The sequence below is a fragment of the Scyliorhinus torazame genome, chromosome 8, assembly GCF_047496885.1.
Source record: "Scyliorhinus torazame isolate Kashiwa2021f chromosome 8, sScyTor2.1, whole genome shotgun sequence".
Taxonomy (NCBI): Eukaryota; Metazoa; Chordata; class Chondrichthyes; order Carcharhiniformes; family Scyliorhinidae; genus Scyliorhinus; species Scyliorhinus torazame.
The window spans coordinates 154,899,717-154,919,259 of NC_092714.1; the positions used below are offsets into that span (position 1 = coordinate 154,899,717).

Sequence of the window (19,543 nt, forward strand, 5' to 3'; positions counted from 1 at the left end):
CCAGAAACTCCTGCCATTGCTGTTCTACTGTCCTTCCCACTAGGCTCTGCTCCCAGTCGATTTTCGTCAGTTCCTCCCTCATGCCCCTGTAGTTACCTTTATTTAACTGTAACACCTTTTCATCTGAATCTACCTTCTTTCTTTCAAATTGGAGATTGAATTCTACCATATTATGATCACTGCCTCCTAAGTGCTCCCTTACTTTAAGATCTTTAATCAAGTCTGGCTCATTACATAACACTAAGTCCAGAATGGCCTGTTCCCTCGTGGGCTCCATCACAAGCTGTTCCAAAAAGCCCTCCTGTAAACATTCAATGAATTCCCTTTCCTTGGGTCCACTGGCAGCATTATTTACCCAGTCCACCTGCATATTGAAGTCCCCCATGATCACTGTGACCTTGCCTTTCTGACATGCACTTTCTATTTCGTGGTGCATTTTGTGCCCCCGGTCCTGACCACTGTTAGGAGGCCTGTACATAACTCCCATTATGGTTTTTTTGCCTTTGTGGTTCCTCAACTCTACCCACACAGACTCCACATCATCTGACCCTATGTCGTTTAGTGCTATTGATTTAATTTCATTCCTAATTAACAAGGCAACCCCGCCCCCTCTGCCCACCTCTCTGTCTTTTCGATAGGTTGTGAATCCCTGGATGTTTAAATGCCAGTCCTGAACCCCCTGCAACCATGTCTCTGTGATGCCTACCACATCATACCTGCCAGTCACAATCTGGGCCACAAGCTCATCTCCCTTGTTCCGTACACTGCGCGCATTTAAATATAGCACCTTTAATTCTCTATTGACCGTCCCTTTTTGTTTTCTTAGTGTGGTGGACCTTGGTTTACTGAGCCTTTCCATAAACTGTGTCATATTTTCTTATCTAGCTGTTCCTGAGTTGTCCTTGTCCATCTGGGAGTCACAATGAACAATAATGGAGTTGTTGACTCATCATGGCAATCAGTTTCTCTGAATTTGTCTATAACAGACTGGGATATGAAGTGTGGAAAGCGGTCGAGAACTTTAGGCTTCGGCAATCCAGCAACACCTCTGCTTGCCCACGTTGCTGCTAATAGGGTAGTTGGAGGGAATCTGTTTTCTCTGCTACGCTGATACCAGCACAAAGAGAGTGGAAATCCGTAATTGTGTCTCCTGAAAAGCTAATGCTGGACACCAACAGAAAATGACAAAATTGGGATTGGTGGAGTTTGTAAATCAAAAGCACTGAGGGTCCCAGGACCAAGATAGAGTTGAAGTACACTCCAGCCATTATCCAATTGAACGGAAGAGAAGCTTAATGGGCTGAACGGCCTCCTCCTGTTCCTATACCCACCATGTGTACCAAATGATTACAGTGTGGTGTATGGAGTCATTGAAGTGAATTTCAGGGAGGCATTAAAGGGAATCTAGATATATTCACAGGGGAGGAAGGAATAGAAGATGTATAGGTAGGCTGAAATGAAGGGAGTTAGAAGCAGGTTCCTGCGGAGCATGAAGCCCAGCATGGAGCTGTTGGGCTGAATGGTCTGATTCTGTCCTCTCATTTTGATGGAATTTTACATGAAGTCAACCTAGAAATTGGTCCTTGCAGCACTTGTTTTTCAGGCACTACTCAGGCTGGTGAGGCTCCAATCAGGCGGACAGGAGGTCGGCTCTATTGAGTAAGGACAAATGAGGCGCCCATACCCTCCCCTCTTGTTTACAAATAATGAGGCCCTCGCTGCAAAATAGAGTTGCCTCGAAGCAGTTAGAATCTAGGCTGACTGAACTTGGGGAAACTAGTGCTTAGAATGGTCTGCCCAAAAAAAGTGAGTAATTGAGCTGAATGCAAGCACTTCTGCACCATGTTTAACATCCTCCCATGGCCTTCTCTCTCCATGCCCCACTGACTGCCTCTTGTGCAATTTTGCAGTTAGCTTGCAGGCCCTCACCCCCAGGCATTGGGGACAGGCGCAGCTCCCTGGGAGCATCCTGTTGACAGACCAAGGCAATAACAATCAAAGCTGGCTTTGGTCTACACCACCCTCCCTGGTACACCCTTACCTGGCTCCAGCTACAACAGAAGTTGTCCTGGAGGGGATTTCACTTTCCACGATGGTGTCCCTGCAGCTAAAGTCTTTTTTTTTTTACTGTTAAAACTTAAATTTAAAGTTGCTGAGATGGAGACAGTCTCTCGCTCTCCCTTACCTGCAACAGTATGCTTCAGTATTGGTCCTGCAGCTTTGAGAGCTCGCCTTAAAGGCAGCGAGCGTGACCTCTGGCCACTGTAATGTTCTTTGATTGGGCTGATGTGGAATCTCAATATTGATGTGTGAACAAAGAACATTAGACTTTGTTTTATACACAAAGTTATTTATTACGATCACTACACTAATGAATAACTAAAATATCTAAGATGAATACAGTTGGAAATAAATGTCTAACACTAACTTACACTAAGATATGACAGAGCTATTCTAATATGCGACTGCAAACACCTCCTGATGAAACATATGGTGCATCCGGGTCCCGGGACTGCATACTCGCCCCACCTGCTGGTCGGATGCTAGAACTAGAACAGTAAAACATGCAACTTAGAATACACATACAGATGATGGTGAACTACTCATATTATATACAGATGATAGTCTACCTGTTCAGGCAAAATTCGGCACCTGCCCCTGACAGTGTGGGTTTGGGATCCCTAGCTGACCCTTCAGGGAAAATCCTGCCCCTGGTATTGCAAGTATAAAGATAAATAAATTTTGGGGGCAGCTTTGTGGTGCAGTGGTTAGCTCTGCTGCCTCACGGCGCCGAGGTCCCAGGTTCGATCCCAGCTCTGGGTCACTGTCCGTGGGGAGTTTGCACATTCTCCCCGTGTTTGCGTGGGTTTCGCCCCCACAACCCAAAGATGTGCAGGTTGGGTAGATTGGCCATGCTAAATTGGCCCTTGATTGGAAAAAATTAATTGGGTAATCAAAATTTATCAAAAAAAAGATAAATAAATTTGAGGTTGAAGAGCCTATTTATCCAACAGGCGAATCGGACTCTGTTCCAACGCAGACCTTTTATAACAAGAAGTACTACATCAGAACCTGGAAATGGAAACTATGACAAAATGGGATACCAAAATGATGGGCCCTGTAACATCAGAAGAGGCCACCGACCAATGGTATTCATTAAGTCCGCTGGAAGTGAATCACCAGTTCACTGATGGGCTATTCTGCAATCTTCGCAGCACAAACTGCTCCCGGCACTTGGCCGAATGAATAGTCACTTGGTCAAAAGACATCAAATCCATCCTTAATAAATGCAGCAAGACCTGCTATTAGCAAAATGCAATGGCAGAGGGCAGCCTACACAAGAAGGAAGATTTCCATGTGGTAATTGTGAACAGAAATTCACAATACAGGTGGGTCTCAGTCAGCACAAGAGGCGTAAACACACTCGCCTGAGGAATGAAAGATAATTGGAAGCTCCCGTGTCTAAAAAGAAACCAGGTAGGAATGGTTGCAAATGGGCCAAAGAAGAATCAAGCCTTCTTCGGGAGCTCGGAACAGAGGTTTCAGTAAGGCCAATGGGACACTAACAAGAGAATGTCTTTCAGTCAAAATTCAGCAAACGGATTTCCAACAAATGACGATTACTGCTGAGGACCACAGTGGACATTCTCATGGTGGCGGTTCCTGATGCTAGAGTCACTGAGTGAGAGGGGTAAGAGCGATGACTGTAATAATGTAAACCCTTGTCCAAAAAGAGTAACCCAACTGCTGGCCAATGTCATGAAGCACAGGGGGCTGGCCAACCACCTTGCACCAGTGAACATTAAAGGAGACTCTTAAGTATCAGGCGAGTGGAAAATATCACCAAGATTTTGCCAGGGCTTAAAAAGTGTAGCGACGAGGAGAGATTGGATAGGTTGGGGTTATTTTCCTTGGAACAAAGAAGACTAAGGGGTGACTTAATGGAGGTGTGCAAAATTATGAGGGAAAGAAATAGAGTGGAAAGGATAAAATTGTTTTTATTGGTGGAGAATTCTAGAACCAGGGGACATAGATTCAAGATAAAAGGCAGAAGGTATAGAGGGGACATGAGGAAGAACTTTTTTTACACAGAGTGTAGTGGGAGTCTGGAATTCCCTGCCCGAGTTGGTGGTGGAGGCAGAGACCCTAAACTCTTTTAAAAGGTACCTAGATCTTCACCTTAAGTGCTGTAAGCTACAGGGCTGGGTGCACAAAGGTGGGATTGGAAAAGGGCACCTGGGTGTCCTAGGGCTGGCATGGACAAGATGGGCCAAATTACATCCTTCTGTGCTGTAACATTTCTATGTTAATGGGCCAAGGAAAACCTCGGAAAGCAGCAGAGAGATCTGAGAGAAAGAAAGAAGAGCACCATGGGGTTAACAACAATGGTGCTAAAAGGAGACAGGCAGCTGAAAAGGTGGTGTGCAAATATTGTACAGAACTGATAGATGAAAACCTGCAAGATGAATAATGGGTGTGTGACCCACTATGGCACAGTCTCTTAGCAAAGAGCAAATGAAACAATATTTCAAACCTAAATTAACCATAATGAACAATCTTCCAAATATCAGCAAATTGACCAAGCACAAAGGAATATAACTCTCCAGTGAAACCAGTTGAGATCAGTGATGCAATGAATGGTATTGATAGAAGAAGTGCCTGAGGGTGTGAACATGGAACTTGGACATGGAAACTATCCAGGACACACATGAGGAAGATGATCCTTGACTTCCTGCACTGTTCTCCTTCTGGGTAAAATCCAGCAGCTTACTGCAAACCCTGAAGCAAAGTCATACCATGCTCATGCCCAAACCAGAAGATGCTGACCACCTGAAAAGCATTGGCAACTGGTGACCCATCACCATTGCTCCAATGCTGCTGCAGCTCTGAGATCACTGTGAAAGCGGTAAAGAGGTTCTCAAGTTCAATCCTCGCCAGAAGGGAATTTTAGCAGCAACCCCTGGAACGTTGCCATCCTGCAGAACATCAAAGGGCGTTAAGAATAACAGAAAGGACAAAGCAGTTCACTTCATGGACCAGACCAAAACGTTTGATTGCACTGGAAGCAAAGTGCTTACCAAAGCTCTAAACAGAACAGGGTAACCCAAGAACTTCATTAACTTGTTTGAAGCTCTGTTACAGCAGCAACACTACAGTGGATTGAAGGCAACAAGATCCAAACTGCACTGATCAATTCAAGAGGGCATTAAATAAGGTGTTACATTTTCTCCAATTCTATTCAATATTGCACTGGACCCATTGATGTATTCACTCAAAAAAGGCCAATATGGGAGTGTCAAGGCCACTACGAGAGAAGCGAGTCAACTGTTTGTCATTGAGGCTGGTTTAGCACAGTGGGCTAAACAGCTGGCTTGTAATGCAGAACAAGGCCAGCAGCGCGGGTTCAATTCCCGTACCAGCCTCCCCGGAATGTGGTGACGGGCTTTTCACAGTAACTTCATAGAAGCCTACTTGTGACAATAAGTGATTATTATTATGGCATAGCCTCCTCAGTAACTCTTGCCCACAGAAGCTAAAGGCTGTTCAGTCATTCTGTGACAACACGGGTAACGCCTTGAAAACTAAAGGATTCCACTTCACTTGTAAAGGAATGACATTTTTACACAATAACATGGAAAACTGGCATTTGAAAGGTGGACCCATTTGTTACATTGCACCAGGGACACAGTGAAGAGTCTGTGAGTTCTGTAGACCCATGGGCAGGTGTTGCAGAGGACCAACAGGAGCCAAAGCCCAAATCCAGGATCGCAAGGCTGAGAGTGATTTCACTTTGACCAGGAGCTGCAGTGACACAATGGTTGGCATAGTGACACAGTGGTTAGCACTGTTGCCTCACAATGCCAGGGACCCGGGTTTGATTCCGACTATGGGTGACTTTGTGTGGAGTTTGCACGTTCTCCCCGTGTCTGCGTAGTTTCCTCCCACAGTCCAAAGATGTGCAGGTTTGGTGGATTGGCCATGATCAATTGCCTGTTAGTGTCTTAAAATGTGCAGGTTAGCATGCCCGAAGTTTAGAGGGTTTTGGCAGGATTTTGCTAAGGCAATGTCCACAGCACTAAAAACACGGGTGGTACCGAGTCCGGAGGTAGCGATCTTTGGAGTGTCGGAAGATCCAGGAGTTCAGGGGGCGAAAGAGGCCGACGTCTTGGCCTTTGCCTCCCTGGTAGCCCGGAGACGGACCTTATTAATGTGGAGGGACTCGAAGCCCCCGAGTGTAGAGACCTGTGTTAGTGACATGGCTGGGTTTCTCAGTCTCGAGAAGATAAAGTTCACCTTAAGAGGGTCAATGGTCGGGTTCACCCGGAGGTGGCAGCCGTTCGTCGACTTTCTCGGGGAAAATTAAAATGTCAGCAGATGCAGTATTCCAAGGGGGGGGGGGGGGGGAGGATTATTGTTGTATGGTTGAGGTGCGTGAAGATTGGGCTGGGGGAGGGGGAATGTTTATTTTACCATGTTGATGTCATTGTTTATGTTACTGTGATAAAAATTTCAAATACCTTAATAAAATATTTTTTTTTTTTTTAAATATGCAGGTTAGGTGGGATTATGGGGATAGGGCAAGGGGGTGCGTCTAGGTAGGGTGATCTTTCAGAGGGTCAGTGGTGCAGACTCAATGGGCCGACTGGATTATTTTGTGAGGGCCACGAAGAATCCAGCACGAGTTTGTAGAATCAAAAAAAAACTTTATTTACAATTACATATATACAACAGCAGCAGTACTCCACCACTGCTCTCTCCTCTCTAGATGGTTCCACACTGTCCAGCTCTATTCATACAGGTGACTGCTAATGATTTCTCCGCACCCCCTCATTGGGGAAGCTCATACTGACTAAGGATTGCGGGATTGCCATTAGTCCTCAACCAGTAGTAATCAGGCAGGTTTGAACAGACTCCTGCGCTGTAGCAATTCATGGGAACAAAATCCCAGTTCAGGAGTAATTATAAGGATCTCACAAATTGGTGACAATACAACAGCTAATCTCTGGAGGCTGGTGTGTTGTGTTACATTAACCAGAATTTTAACTGTTAGTTTAGGTGTGTTAGTTTAGACTCATTATTGTAGTTGCATGTTTTAACATTTTAATATTCACTGTTTTCATGATTTTGATCATAAATATTTTGCAACAATCCAAAAATGTGTTCAAGGGCAGGTCTCCAGCCCACTGAACCTAGTCCTATCTTTCTGTTGGCGCTGTGTTCCACACTAGGTCGATAATTTAGAACTCTGGATCTGCTGTGCCTCCCTTCTACACAGAGTGTAACTCCCCTAGGTTATGATCGCTCCTGGAAGTATTTGTTCATGGACAAACCACGCAAAGATTCGGATTAGGCACTCTAAATCTATTCATTTATTTGGCAGAGTGGAAAAATAGTCAAATATCTCGTCGCCTAATTAGAGACATGCATGAATGGATGTGAAAACATGCTCACCTTGGCAGGAAGAACAGAAAAGCAAAATATTATTTAAATGGAGAGAGATTGCAGAACTCTGAGGTACAGGGGGATCTGAGTATCCGGGTACGTAAATTATAAAATGTTAGTACAGGTACAGCAAGCGATTAGGAAAGCAATTGGAATTAGAATTCCTGCAGTGCAGAAGGAGGCCGTTCCGCCCATCGAGTCTGCATCGGCCCTCTGAAAAAGCACCCTACCTAGGCCCACTCCCCACTCTATCCCTGTAAGCCCACCTAACCTGCACATATGTGGGAGGAAACCGGAGCACCCAGAGGAAACCCACGCAGATGTTGTTGTTTATTGTTGATTGACGAGGGAGTCAAAGGATATCGGAGGGTCGACAGGAAAGTGGAGTCAAGGCGACAATCAGATCAGCCATGACCTTATCAAATGGAAGAGCCGTCGTCTGTAGAGGGGTCGCTCCTCAGCAACGTGCAGTGTTGTCTTGTGTCTCTTCACAAGTGCAGAAGGGAGTTTGTACTGAGACCCTCACGATGGAGGTTGTTTGCACAGTGATCTTGGCCTGTCTGAACCTGTTTCGCACGGATCTCCCACCGGGCTAGTTCAAAGCTATGATGGGGTTTGTCACAAGGAACATGTTAGTGAGTTCCCGTGTTTCCCACCATTCCAGAGGGTCTCTGTTGGTAGATTTTTCTCAGGAAGGGTTCTCCATATGGGCGTTGAGATAGAAGATGGACAGTAGGTGGGTTGGACAAGGAGCGGTAAGTGAGGTGCAGCACAGATGGTTTCAACCAGCTTGTGTATTTTTGTGAGTGGGGGAGTGACGAGGACAGGAAACCAGATAAATAAACAATCAACATTGTATAATTGGAAAGAGTTAGCGTTAGGGTAGTTCAGTGCAATACTTTAAAAACCCTTTAGCAGTCATCGCTATCATGTAAAACCATTGTTCCCTGTAAAATTAGTGGCTGCAGAGTTGAGCAATGAATCATTGAAAAAGAATTCCAATTACTTAAATTATTTAATTAAAATCATTGATTGTTATTTGCAGCTCCAGGCGCAAGAGATCCAGGACAGAGTGATTTTGGGGGCATGGGTGGGTGATGGCAGGGTGTCAGATATATACATGGAAATGAGAGACGAGGGGGAGACGATGGTAGAGGAGCTGAAGGGAAAATGGGAGGAGGAGCTGGGGAAGAGATTGAGGAGGGGCTGTGGGCAGATGCCCTAAGTAGGGTAAACTCTTCGTCCTCGTGTGCCAGGCTCAGCCTGATACAATTCAAGGTTCTACACAGGGCGCATATGACTGGAGCAAGGCTGAGTAGATTTTTTGGAGTGGAGGATAGGTGCGGGAGATGCGCGGGAAGCCCGGCGATCCACACCCACATGTTTTGGTCATGTCCGGTATTGCATGGGTTCTGGGTGGGTGTGGCAAAAGTGATTTCAAAGGTGGTCGGGGTCCGGTTCGAACCAGGCTGGGGGTTGGCTATATTTGGGGTTGCAGATGAGCCGGGAGTGCAGGAGGCGAGAGAGGCCGATGTTTTGGCCTTTGCGTCCCTAGTAGCCCGGCGAAGGATTCTACTTATGTGGAAAGAAGCTAAACCCCCGGGCGTGGAGGCCTGGATAAACGACATGGCAGGGTTCATAAAATTGGAGCGGATAAAGTACGCACAAAGAGGTTCGGCTCAAGGGTTCACCAGGCGGTGGCAGCCGTTCCTCGACTATCTCGCAGAGCGATAAGGGAAAATAGGAAAGGTAGCAGCAGCAACCCAGGGGGGAGGGGGGGGAGGGCCCATTTGGGTCCTCAGGGGTTTTATGTGTGTGTTTATATATTAGTTATTTATATTAGATTTTAGGAAGTTACTATTTTAGTTACTATTTCTGTTGTTTCTTATTTTGTTGTTGGGAGTTGCCGTTAGTTAGCATATTATTTATTTAAAAAAACGATCAATGTATATATTATTACAAAGTTGTAAAATGGGAAATTTTTGTTTGATCGAAAAACTTTAATAAAATATATTTTTTTAAAAAGTGAAGGCAAATTTGTATTGGCACGCTTTTGCCAATGGAATGGACCAGAATCCATTACTGATGTCCAGAACCGTAAAATATCGTGAGTTGAGTCCCTGTTTGAGCATGGTCTCGGGACTTGTGGCTACCGTGGGGGCTGCTGCGGGGGTGACTTTGTTGTGTTCCCGGTAATCGATGGTCAGTTGCCATCATCCATCGGGCTTTCTCACTGGCCAAATCGGGGCATTATTAGTGGAGGCTACTGATCTAAGTACTCCCTGCTCTAATAAGGTATCGATAACTTTTGCGATTTCTCCCTCTGCCTCTTGGGGAAATCCGTATTGCTTTTGGGATCTAGGGTCAGGTCCTGTGATTTGAACGGAACCAGTCAACCGGCCACAGTCGTGTTTGTGGGTCGCGAATGCTGTCCTGTGGTTCTGCAGAACTGTCCTAACCTGCTTGTCTGTGCTAATCGTGGTCAGGTCAAACCAGAAATCTCCGACTGCGCTAATCTTGTTTGCATACTCACCTACTGTGGCCGTTGCGGGGTCTCTTGCGGATTTTGCCATTTTCCAGACACACTGGTTGACTGGATCAAATGAAAGGTGGTGGGAGTTCATAAAATCAATGCCCAAAATGTGTTCTGCTGTGTGGGGCAGATCGACTAAAACTATGGGGTGTCTTGTCGTAATATTACCAATTTGAATGGGTACAGGGGCTGTGATGTGTCCCTGCTGTGAGTGGCCTGTGAAGCCGCTGAGGGTGATTGTGGCTGTAGTGGGCCACGTGTCTCTTTGGAACATGGTGGAGGAATTAATTGTGGTGCGGGACCCTCCTGTGTCCCAGAGAAATTCGATGGGCTGTCCCCGTATTTTCGCTGCAACGACTGGTCGGCTGGACCTATCCCAAAGGATGTCACAAACCCAGGTGGGGAAGCTCGAACACCGTCAGTCAGTTGCGTTCATGTCTGTCTGGTGTGAACGGGCGCTCACACTATGTATGCGCTCTGTCCTTTCTTATTCAGAGTGCCTGCCTGCTGGGCTCTCTGTGGCTTTCGTGGGGCATTGCACTCTCGTGCAAAGTGACCTAATTGTCCACAGTTGTAACACTCCTGTGGTTTCTGTGGGGGGCTGTTCCTGCCTTCGTTTACCCATGCGGGGTTCTGGTGCGTCTTAACTGTGTGGATATCTGCCTCTGCCTGCTGTTCTTCGGGTTTCTTAATTACGGGTTTGTTTTGGACAGATTGTCCCCAGTAGCGGGACAATCTTTTTAAAACCCACTTTTCGTTGTGCGCTTCTTCTGAGGGGTCATAGTTGGTGCAAGCTTTTTGCCCTGCCTCTGTGGCATGGGAGATAAGGGTGCGGGTCCATTTGGCCATACCGCCTTGGGACAAATGGGCGCGGTCTAAGTTTCCAAAAACGGCTGTAAAATGAACCCACAGGCGTCCAGCAAACGCTGTGGGGTGTTCTGTCTTTTTCTGCCTGCACGTATTCAGGCCTTTTACTGGGTCACCTCTGTTGTAACCGACCACGTCGAGAATCGCTGTGTGCATCTCTGCAAGGCTGCCTCCTCCTACATTCTGTGGGTCGGGAAGGGCTGCTACGACCGAAGGGTCTAAACTCAAAACTGTGAGCTTCACTTGCTCACGCTCATCCAGGCCGTACATGGTCGCCTGCTGCTTTACTCTAGCAAAGAAGTGGTGGGGGTTTGAGGTGGGGAGGAACGGTGTGATCTTTTCGCACGCGTCCCGTAATTGGGTCACGGTTAAGGGGTGGTGGAAAGGAATTCCGTGTCTCCTTCCGATGTGACTGTGTGGTGGGTGGTTACTGGATTCATGGGTGCCTGATCTATCTGTTCTGTGGGGGGTTGGGGTGCTTTTCTCTTTTGGGGCTTTCCTTGCGCACATGTTCCCTGAACATACCTATGCGCGGTCTCATTTAATTCTTGCCAATCAGGGCCGTCTTCCTCATCTAATTGGGATCCAAAGGTGCTTTGAAACCCATTTTGCACGAAAGCAAAGACTGCAGTTCTGCAATCTGCTTCCTGCATTTCGCATGATCTAATGAGCTTTGTCTGTGCTCCGTGGTGGCAGCATGGAGTGCTCTTAATGCTGCTTTAAATCGCTGCACTGCCTTTGCAATGTCTCTACCTGTTTCTCTGTCTCTTCTCTTACCAGGACTGCACGTTGCGTGTCCTGATAGGCCTTTTCATATAGGGTTTGGAAGCTGCTCAGATGCGCTAGACAAGACTGGTGTGCCCACTTGGCATCATCCACCTCTCCGTCCTTTGCTGCCAACTTCCTTCTTAAATCTATATTCTCTTTCTCGATCTCGCTAACATCGACCTTGCTCATTCGATGTGTCTCCTCTATCTCTTTGCGGAGCGTCCGAATGACCTCCTCTGTGCCTCGCAATTGTGCCAGACAGGACACGATTGCCATCGGCTTGCAAGTTTTTCCCAAGCTTTTCTTATGGATCTCTGACAGGTTCTCCCACCAAGTATGTCCTATACTCCCGGGTCCTGTTTCCTTATTATCACAGAATTCACTCCAAAGGGGCCATCCTTTCCCTTTGAGATATTTCCTGATCTCTTCTTCCCAAACGGGACACTGACCTACTCTGCTGCTGGTCGCTGCGACCACAAATTCTTCAGGGTTCATGAGGCGTTGCATTGCCTGCATTGCCATCTTTCCTCTCTAAATACTCTCTTAAAATTTGGAACGAGGGGTACTAAGGCGGTGCTGTAATTACGGGTACGGCTTTCGCTATTTTCCGGAATACAAACTCCCGACAGTTTTTTCGCAACAAAAATCTATCAGTTTTACCTTATAGCCCTGTTAGTTACGCATGCATTAACACGCTTCCGAATTATGAGGATTGATCAGAACTGCTTGAACATTTGTGACTGTTTCTGTTCACAATTGGATTTCTAATTCAAATTTTGGGTTCTCCCGGAGTGGTTAGGCCACTTCTAAGTCGGGTCCCGTCAGATGTCGCCAGTAATATGTTGCTAACTTTTGGTTGGTTCAATTTGCTCTGTTTTATAACCTTTGCTCTAGAGTCGCCAGGTATCTTTAAGATACCGCCACGAGGTTCAAGTTCAAATACTGATCAATAACTCAACACACCAATTAGTAAGATTCAAATCAAAACACATTTATTATACATAATCAATTGTTACTCATGCATAAAACTCTACTTACTAGGCTATCTCTATCACTAAAAGGCCTATACTTAGCTTTGGACTGGCCAACCAGGTCAGGGGAACAAATGGCCTTTTGTTCGATTGTGAGCCTGCAGGATTCAAAAGCTGGTATGGACTGGTAGCTAGGAGCGCCAATCTCGTAGCGTGCGTTGACTGCAGACTTACTTGGTTGATGCGGCAACTTAGGCAGTTCACTGTCAAGGGTTGGTTCGCTGCTGAGTGACCCTGCCAAGAAGGACGATTTGAACTTGGGGACTCTACTTTATAGTCCCCAGGGGCTTCCCTCCCCTTTGGGCGGACCCCGTACCTGGTTACAAGTGTTTGGACTGCGTTCCGATCACGTGGATCGATTTCTCCAATACTGGAACCGTTCCCTGATCGTTGGGCGGTCCCTGAGTGTCCGTTGGCCTTCCTTTGTCTTGGCTCCTGCTGGCACCGAGGAGTCTGGCTTGGCCTTATTCACCTTAAATGTTTCAATTGTTCCCGGGGATCGCTCATTAGTATGCAGATGGCCGGTAGTTTCAGTGCTGTCTGGGTTTCGGCAAAGTCTAATACACAGGAAACTTTACACCTGCTAGTTTTTACCTGTGTTGGCTGAATTTCCCTGCAGCCTTTGCGGATCTCCATTTTAAGTCGGGAAGTGGCCAACCCAGGTGGCTACACCCTTAATAAAGTGTCGATAGTCTAATCAGGGAGCTGCTGTAACAGAGACAGTCTCAATGTAGCCTTGAGTTAGCTGCCTTCCAAGCAGTTGACCGGGGTTCGATTCCTGGCCATTGCAGTAACAACTTAATTGGAAATGTAGCCTTGAGTTTCTCAATGTTGGCCAGGCCAGTGGTCCTTCTGAAATACTCTTACCAGGTTTTGTTTAAATAGTTGCTTACTTTTAAATTTGGCATATGGGCCAGTCAGGACACGGCTGATGTGACTCAAGTCCTGTCTGTCACAGTGGGAGACTCACCAGCTCACCTGGATGCTCTGTGTTGGATTGGAGATGGGGGATGGTTAAAATCTTGATTGTTGACACTGCTAATGTGTCGCCGAGGCAGTTGTGGATTAATATAGTGTTGCCCAATTCATTAGCCACCATCACGACTGGCCAGTTGGAAATCCAGGTGTGGCTAACAGCATTTCTGATGAGTAAACAATGAGTGATAGGCAAAGCATTGGATGTGTGATCGCAGCACTCATTCCCACGGATGAATTTTAACCTTTGGTGCGTGTGTTGATAAGAGGGTGAGAGGAAAAGCAAAATGTTATTGGATCATTGTGGCTGCTTCAGTCACTTGGTCACTGAATGGTGATAAATGTTTGTTCAGTAAATGTGCATCTGTAAAATATATTTACCTGAGTGAGGTGATTTCTGCTAAATTGAGTGCATGTGGCTAAAACAGTATCACTATGGCTTCACCTGGGGCAAGTCCGTGATTTTGGTTGGACAAGACTGGATTCGTTCATGTGCCATCTGTTCTTTCCAGACCTGAAGAATTCTGTATGTCAATGACTTACTTTATACGGAGGTAAAGGAGGAGAAACTTATTGTTTCATAATTTTCTCATTGTTTTTACACAATAAAAGAATGAATGTTGCTTTAATTTTGAGTTTTGTTCTTTAATGTTTCACGATTTTGGTTCATCTTGACGTCGTTTACTTCATTTGTTTCAATCCATTGGCTCACCGCTGCTTTTACCGTAGCCCTTCGGAGAATGTTATCTGATGCTTGCTGATCACAACATGTTCTTCTTTAACTTAGGTTCTGTCGGGTTTTTCAATCAGGTAAATGACAAAAGGTTAAAAAGTCAAAGCATCAAGCATTAATCCAGCTTTGCTCCCCCCCAAAAAATCTCTCTCTCAAACTTGAGCATTTCAAATGTTGCCTTTTGACCTTTGTTAACTGAGTGTGTTACATAAAGTGATCATAGTTCCAGATGGCCATAGGTTGCTTTTCCCTTTGAGGGGGAGAGCTGACTGGTTGTGATTTAACCTGAGGGTCACCACACCTCAGGTGAGGGGCAAGGTTGAGAAGGCAGGACCTTTATGAATAACCTGAGCCGGCACAGGAATTGAACCCACGCTGCTGCTGGCCTTGCTCTGCATCACAAACTAGCTGTCCAGCCATCTGAACTAAGCCGACCCCAATTCGCGATGCAGAGCAAGAGACAAATGAGTCAGTCAGGACAGTAACCCTAAACATTCAGAGCATCACATGCAGGAAAAGTCAGTTGATGTGAGCGATCCAGAAGGTACAAAGTTCCAAGACTTATCTGTTTTGTATTTTGTTCAGGAGATGTGGGCGTTGCGGGCTAGATCAGCATTTATTGCCCATCCCACGTTGCCCTTGAGGAAGAGGTAATGAGCCACCTTCTTAAACCGCTGCACCCCCTGTAATGCAAGTGCACCCATAGTGCTATTAGAGAGTGAGTGCCAGGATTTTGACCCAGTGACAGTTAAGGAACGGCGACACGTTTCCAAGTCAGGATGTTGAGTGACTTGGAGGGGAACCTCCAGGTGCTGGTGTTCCCCTGTAGATTTCTTATATTGATGACCTCTGGGTGTCTTCTACAAGTGGAAACACCTCTATATGCACCCTACTCTATCGTAATTCTAAAGACCTGAATCATGTCACCCCTCAGTCTATATTCATTTTGAAATAACATGGAGACCGGAATTATTCACCGTGCTCTAAGGGTAGTCTAACCAAAATTAATTGACTACATTGAAATATTGTGAAAGAAGTATGTTACATCTTGTGATGGCTGATACACATCGTTGTGGAGGGCAGCTCAATTTCAGACTGTTCTATCCAGTCAACATATTCTAACGTGAATCTGTATTTCTTTCCTCCTTGTTCGATATTCTGTTTTGCTCCACAACTTTAACTCTTTAGTGTCCCATCTCTGCCCTCGTCTAGTCTCGAGTAGCCCCCACAAGACCAACTCCAAGTCCACTCTCAGCCCAAGTGGAGACAGACTGAATGTAGCAGACCTAAGCAGCTCACCAGGAGAGACGACAGAAAACCTGGCCTCAGACCTTCAACAGGTAGTGAAAAAAAAATGTTGAACGTATTGATGAAGCTGAAGAATAAGTAACATTAGTTACTTTTGCATTTATTGGTGATTTTATTTATTCAGTCTGGTCAAATGAAGTTGTTGCTATCAATCACACTCTGGCTCAGTAAAGACATCACATGTTGCTATTTACAAAGAAAGATTTATTCTTCAATTGATCTTAATTGCAATATTCCCAGTAGGATAGAATTGAGTCAACTCTACTTTGAATTAAAATTAAACAAATAACTTTACCAATATTTTTATCCTCTAACTCTTTAAAACTCCAAAGATCTTTATGTAATATCATAGGTTGTTTGACATGTGTGTACAAAGTCCTGGCCCGCTTCCACATTTATGCGAATTAAACCCAGAATTAATCAGAGACCGTTTATACATTGCCTGTAATCCAGCTGTTTTTGGCATTGTTCAGTGTGTAGGAGGTTAATATGTCCCTCCCCCCCCTTCCCCACAGCCCCATTACCTGCCTCCCTCCCACCTGCGCAACCCCTCAATGGGGAATGTTGCTCTAGTGGGTAACAAAGCACATGAACTATGGACGTCCAGAGTTCTGTCAAGCGATTATGGTTTATTTCCTGGTGCCTGGGGTTCAATGATGCATACGGGTCAAAGTGTCAAAAGTCGAGGTGCCAATGGACAAAGTTCATTTAGCAACATTTAACATTCTGGTGCTTATTTTCAAAGAATTAAGATGCACAATCTTACCACATATAGAATGCTAATGTGCTGTATTGAGCCTCTGTCGACTCTCCACAGACTCCAGTGGCACTGGTCAACAACAGAGCAGGGGCGGCGTTCGCCCTGGCGTTCTGATCAATATTGATCCCTCGGCCAACTCACATTCAGAAACAGATTATCAGATTGTTGAGGGATCTTGCTGTTGCCATGTGAGAGTACCTTTAAAGAAATGGGTGTTTATAAATGAGTATGTATATAAATATCTGTAGTGAGAGTACCTTTAAGAAATGGGTGTTTACTATTGCAGTGATGTCAGAGAGTGGGTGGAGCTGGGCTGTCTGTCAGCTTTTTACTTTCGTTTTAGGCTGTTTGTGCAGGGTGTGTTTTAGTTTCATTTTCAGTGTTGGAGCTGAAGCCAGACCAAGCAGATGAACTTCTGTTCTCTCTGCCATCAAAAGACTATCTCTTGATCATTTGGTGAATTCAGACTTATAAATGTTTTCAGTTGTGACTTTAACCTGATGTGCTTCTGATAAAGGTTTTGTTTTTCAGTCGTATGGATGTTAAAAAGGAACGCTTACAGGATTACTTAGTGTTGTATTCTTTGGGGGTTGTATTTGAATTGATGGTTGCTAAGATGTTCACACTATGTTTTAAAAAGGTTAACTTGAGTTCATAGAATAAACATTGTTTTGCTTTTAAAAAATACTTTTCCATTTCTTCTGTACCACACCTGTAGAGTGGGCCATGTGCTCCCCTTACCACAATCTAGTAAAAGTTGTGGGTCAGGTGAACTCCATGGGGTCCCACAACAGAAATAAGGCTCACTGGCCTATAGTTACCGGTGTTGCCTCTACTCCCCTTCTTGAACAAGGGGACAACATTTGCTATCCTCTAGTCTTCTGGCACTATTCCTGTAGACAAAGATGACTTAAAGATCAAGGCCAAAGGCTCAGCAATCTCCTCCCTAGCTTCCAGAGAATCCTAGGATAAATCCCATCCGGCCCAGGTGACTTATCTATTTTCACACTTTCCAGAATTGCTAACACCTCCTCCTTATGAACCTCAAGCCCTTCTAGTCTAGTAGCCTGAATCTCAGTATTCTCCTCGACAACATTGTCTTTTTCCTGTGTGAATACTGACGAAAAATATTCATTTAGCACCTCTCCTATCTCCTCGGACTCCAAGCACAACTTCCCACTACTGTCCTTGACTGGCCCTACTCTTAACCTAGTCATTCTTTTATTCCTGACATATCTATAGAAAGCTTTAGGGTTATCCTTGATCCTACCTGCCAAAGACTTCTCATGTCCCCTCCTGGCTCTTCTTAGCTCTCTCTTTAGGTCCTCCCTAGCTAACTTGTAACTCTCGAGCGCCCTAACTGAACCTTCATGTCTCATCTTTACATAAGTCTCCTTCTTCCTCTTGACAAGTGTTTCGACTGCTTTAGTAAACCACGGTTCCCTCACTCGACCACTTCCTCCCTGCCTGACAGGTACATACTTACCAAGGAAACGCAGTAGCTGTTCCTTGAACAAGCTCCACATTTCCATCGTGCCCATCCCCTGCAGTTTTCCTCTCCATCCGATGTATCCTAAGTCTTGCCTCATCACATCATAATTGCCTTTCCCCCAGATATAACTCTTGCCCTGCGGTATATACCTAACCCTTGCCATCACTAAAGTAAACGTAATCGAATTGTGGTCACTATCACCAAAGTGCTCATCTACCTCCAAATCTAACACCTGTCCTGATTCATTACCCAGTACCAAATCCAATATGGTCTTGCCTCTCGTTGGCCTATCTACATACTGTGTCAGGAAACCCTCCTGCACACATTGGACAAAAACGGATCCATCTAATGCACTCAAACTATAGTGTTTCCAGTCAATATTTGGAAAGTTAAAGTCCCCCATAACAACTGCCCTGTTGCTTTCGCTCCTATCCAGAATCATCTTTGCAATCCTCTCTACATCTCTGGAACTTTTCGGAGGCCGATAGAAAACCCCTAACAGGGCGACCTCCTTTCCTGTTTCTCACCTCAGCCCATACTACCTCAGTAGACGAGTCCTCATCAAACATCCTTTCTGTAATACTGTCCTTGACTAACAATGCCACCCCTCCCCCTCTTTTACCACCTTCCCTGAGCTTACTGAAATATCTAAATCCCGGCACCTGCAGCAACCATTCCTGTCCCTGCTCTATACATGTCTCCAAAATGGCCACAACATCGAAGTCCCAGGTACCAACCCATGCCGCAAGTTCACCCACCTTCTTCCAGATGCTCCTGGCATTGAAGAAGACACACTTTAAACCACCTTCCTGCCTGCCGGTACACACCTGCAACTTTGAAACCCTACTCATGACCTCACTACTCTCAACCTCCTGTATACTGGAGCTACAATTCAGGTTCCCAAGCCCCTGCTGAACTAGTTTAAACCCTCCCGAAGAGCATTAGCAAATTTCCCCCCCAGAATATTGTTATCCCTCTGGTCCAGGTGCAGACCATCCCATTTGTAGAGGTCCCACCGACCCCAGAATGAGCCCCAATTATTTGCCTGTGGAGATAAAGTTTTAGTATTGTTACCAGTGGTAGGTGAACCTTTAAAAGCAAGGTTTTGTGGACCTTATCAAATTGAAAGGAAATTAAGTGAGGTGAATTATGTAGTACGAACGGATAGAAGGAAAACTCTCCGCGTGTGTCATGTGAATATGCTTAAAAGGTACTTTGAAAGGGAAGGAGAAAAAAAGGAGGAGGTTTTAATGATTCTAACTCAGTGACGAACCAAATCCAGATGACTGTGAATTTGACATACCTCAAATTAAATTGGAAAACGAGGATGTCCTTAAAAATTGAGATAAATTGTTGAGTTACCTTCCAGAGGAAAAACAAACTGACCTGAAAGAGTTATTGATATCACATGGGCAAGCATATGGAGATAAATTGGGAAGTACTAAAATTGCTCTCCATGATGTAGATGTGGGAAATTCTATTCCAATCAAACAACATCCATATAGACTTTAACCCTTTCAAATTGGCACAGGTTAACAAAGAGATTGAAAGTATGCTTAAAAATTGCACAATTGAAGTGGGTTGCAGCCAATGGAGCTCACCCATAGTGATGGTACCAAAACCGGACGGGACC

The 19,543-nt window shown here is 45.3% G+C and overlaps 1 protein-coding gene across 14 annotated transcripts in view; it reads left to right on the top strand.

Annotated features, from left to right (window-relative positions):
- Window positions 1-19,543, top strand: part of LOC140428209 (MAP7 domain-containing protein 2-like) — a 300,511-nt gene that overhangs the window by 209,875 nt on the left and 71,093 nt on the right. For all 14 annotated transcript variants that reach the window (XM_072514408.1, XM_072514402.1, XM_072514412.1 and 11 more), the window contains one exon: window positions 15,563-15,690. In XM_072514408.1, coding sequence (XP_072370509.1) covers window positions 15,563-15,690 — 128 coding nt within the window. The remainder of the gene's footprint in view (window positions 1-15,562; window positions 15,691-19,543) is intronic.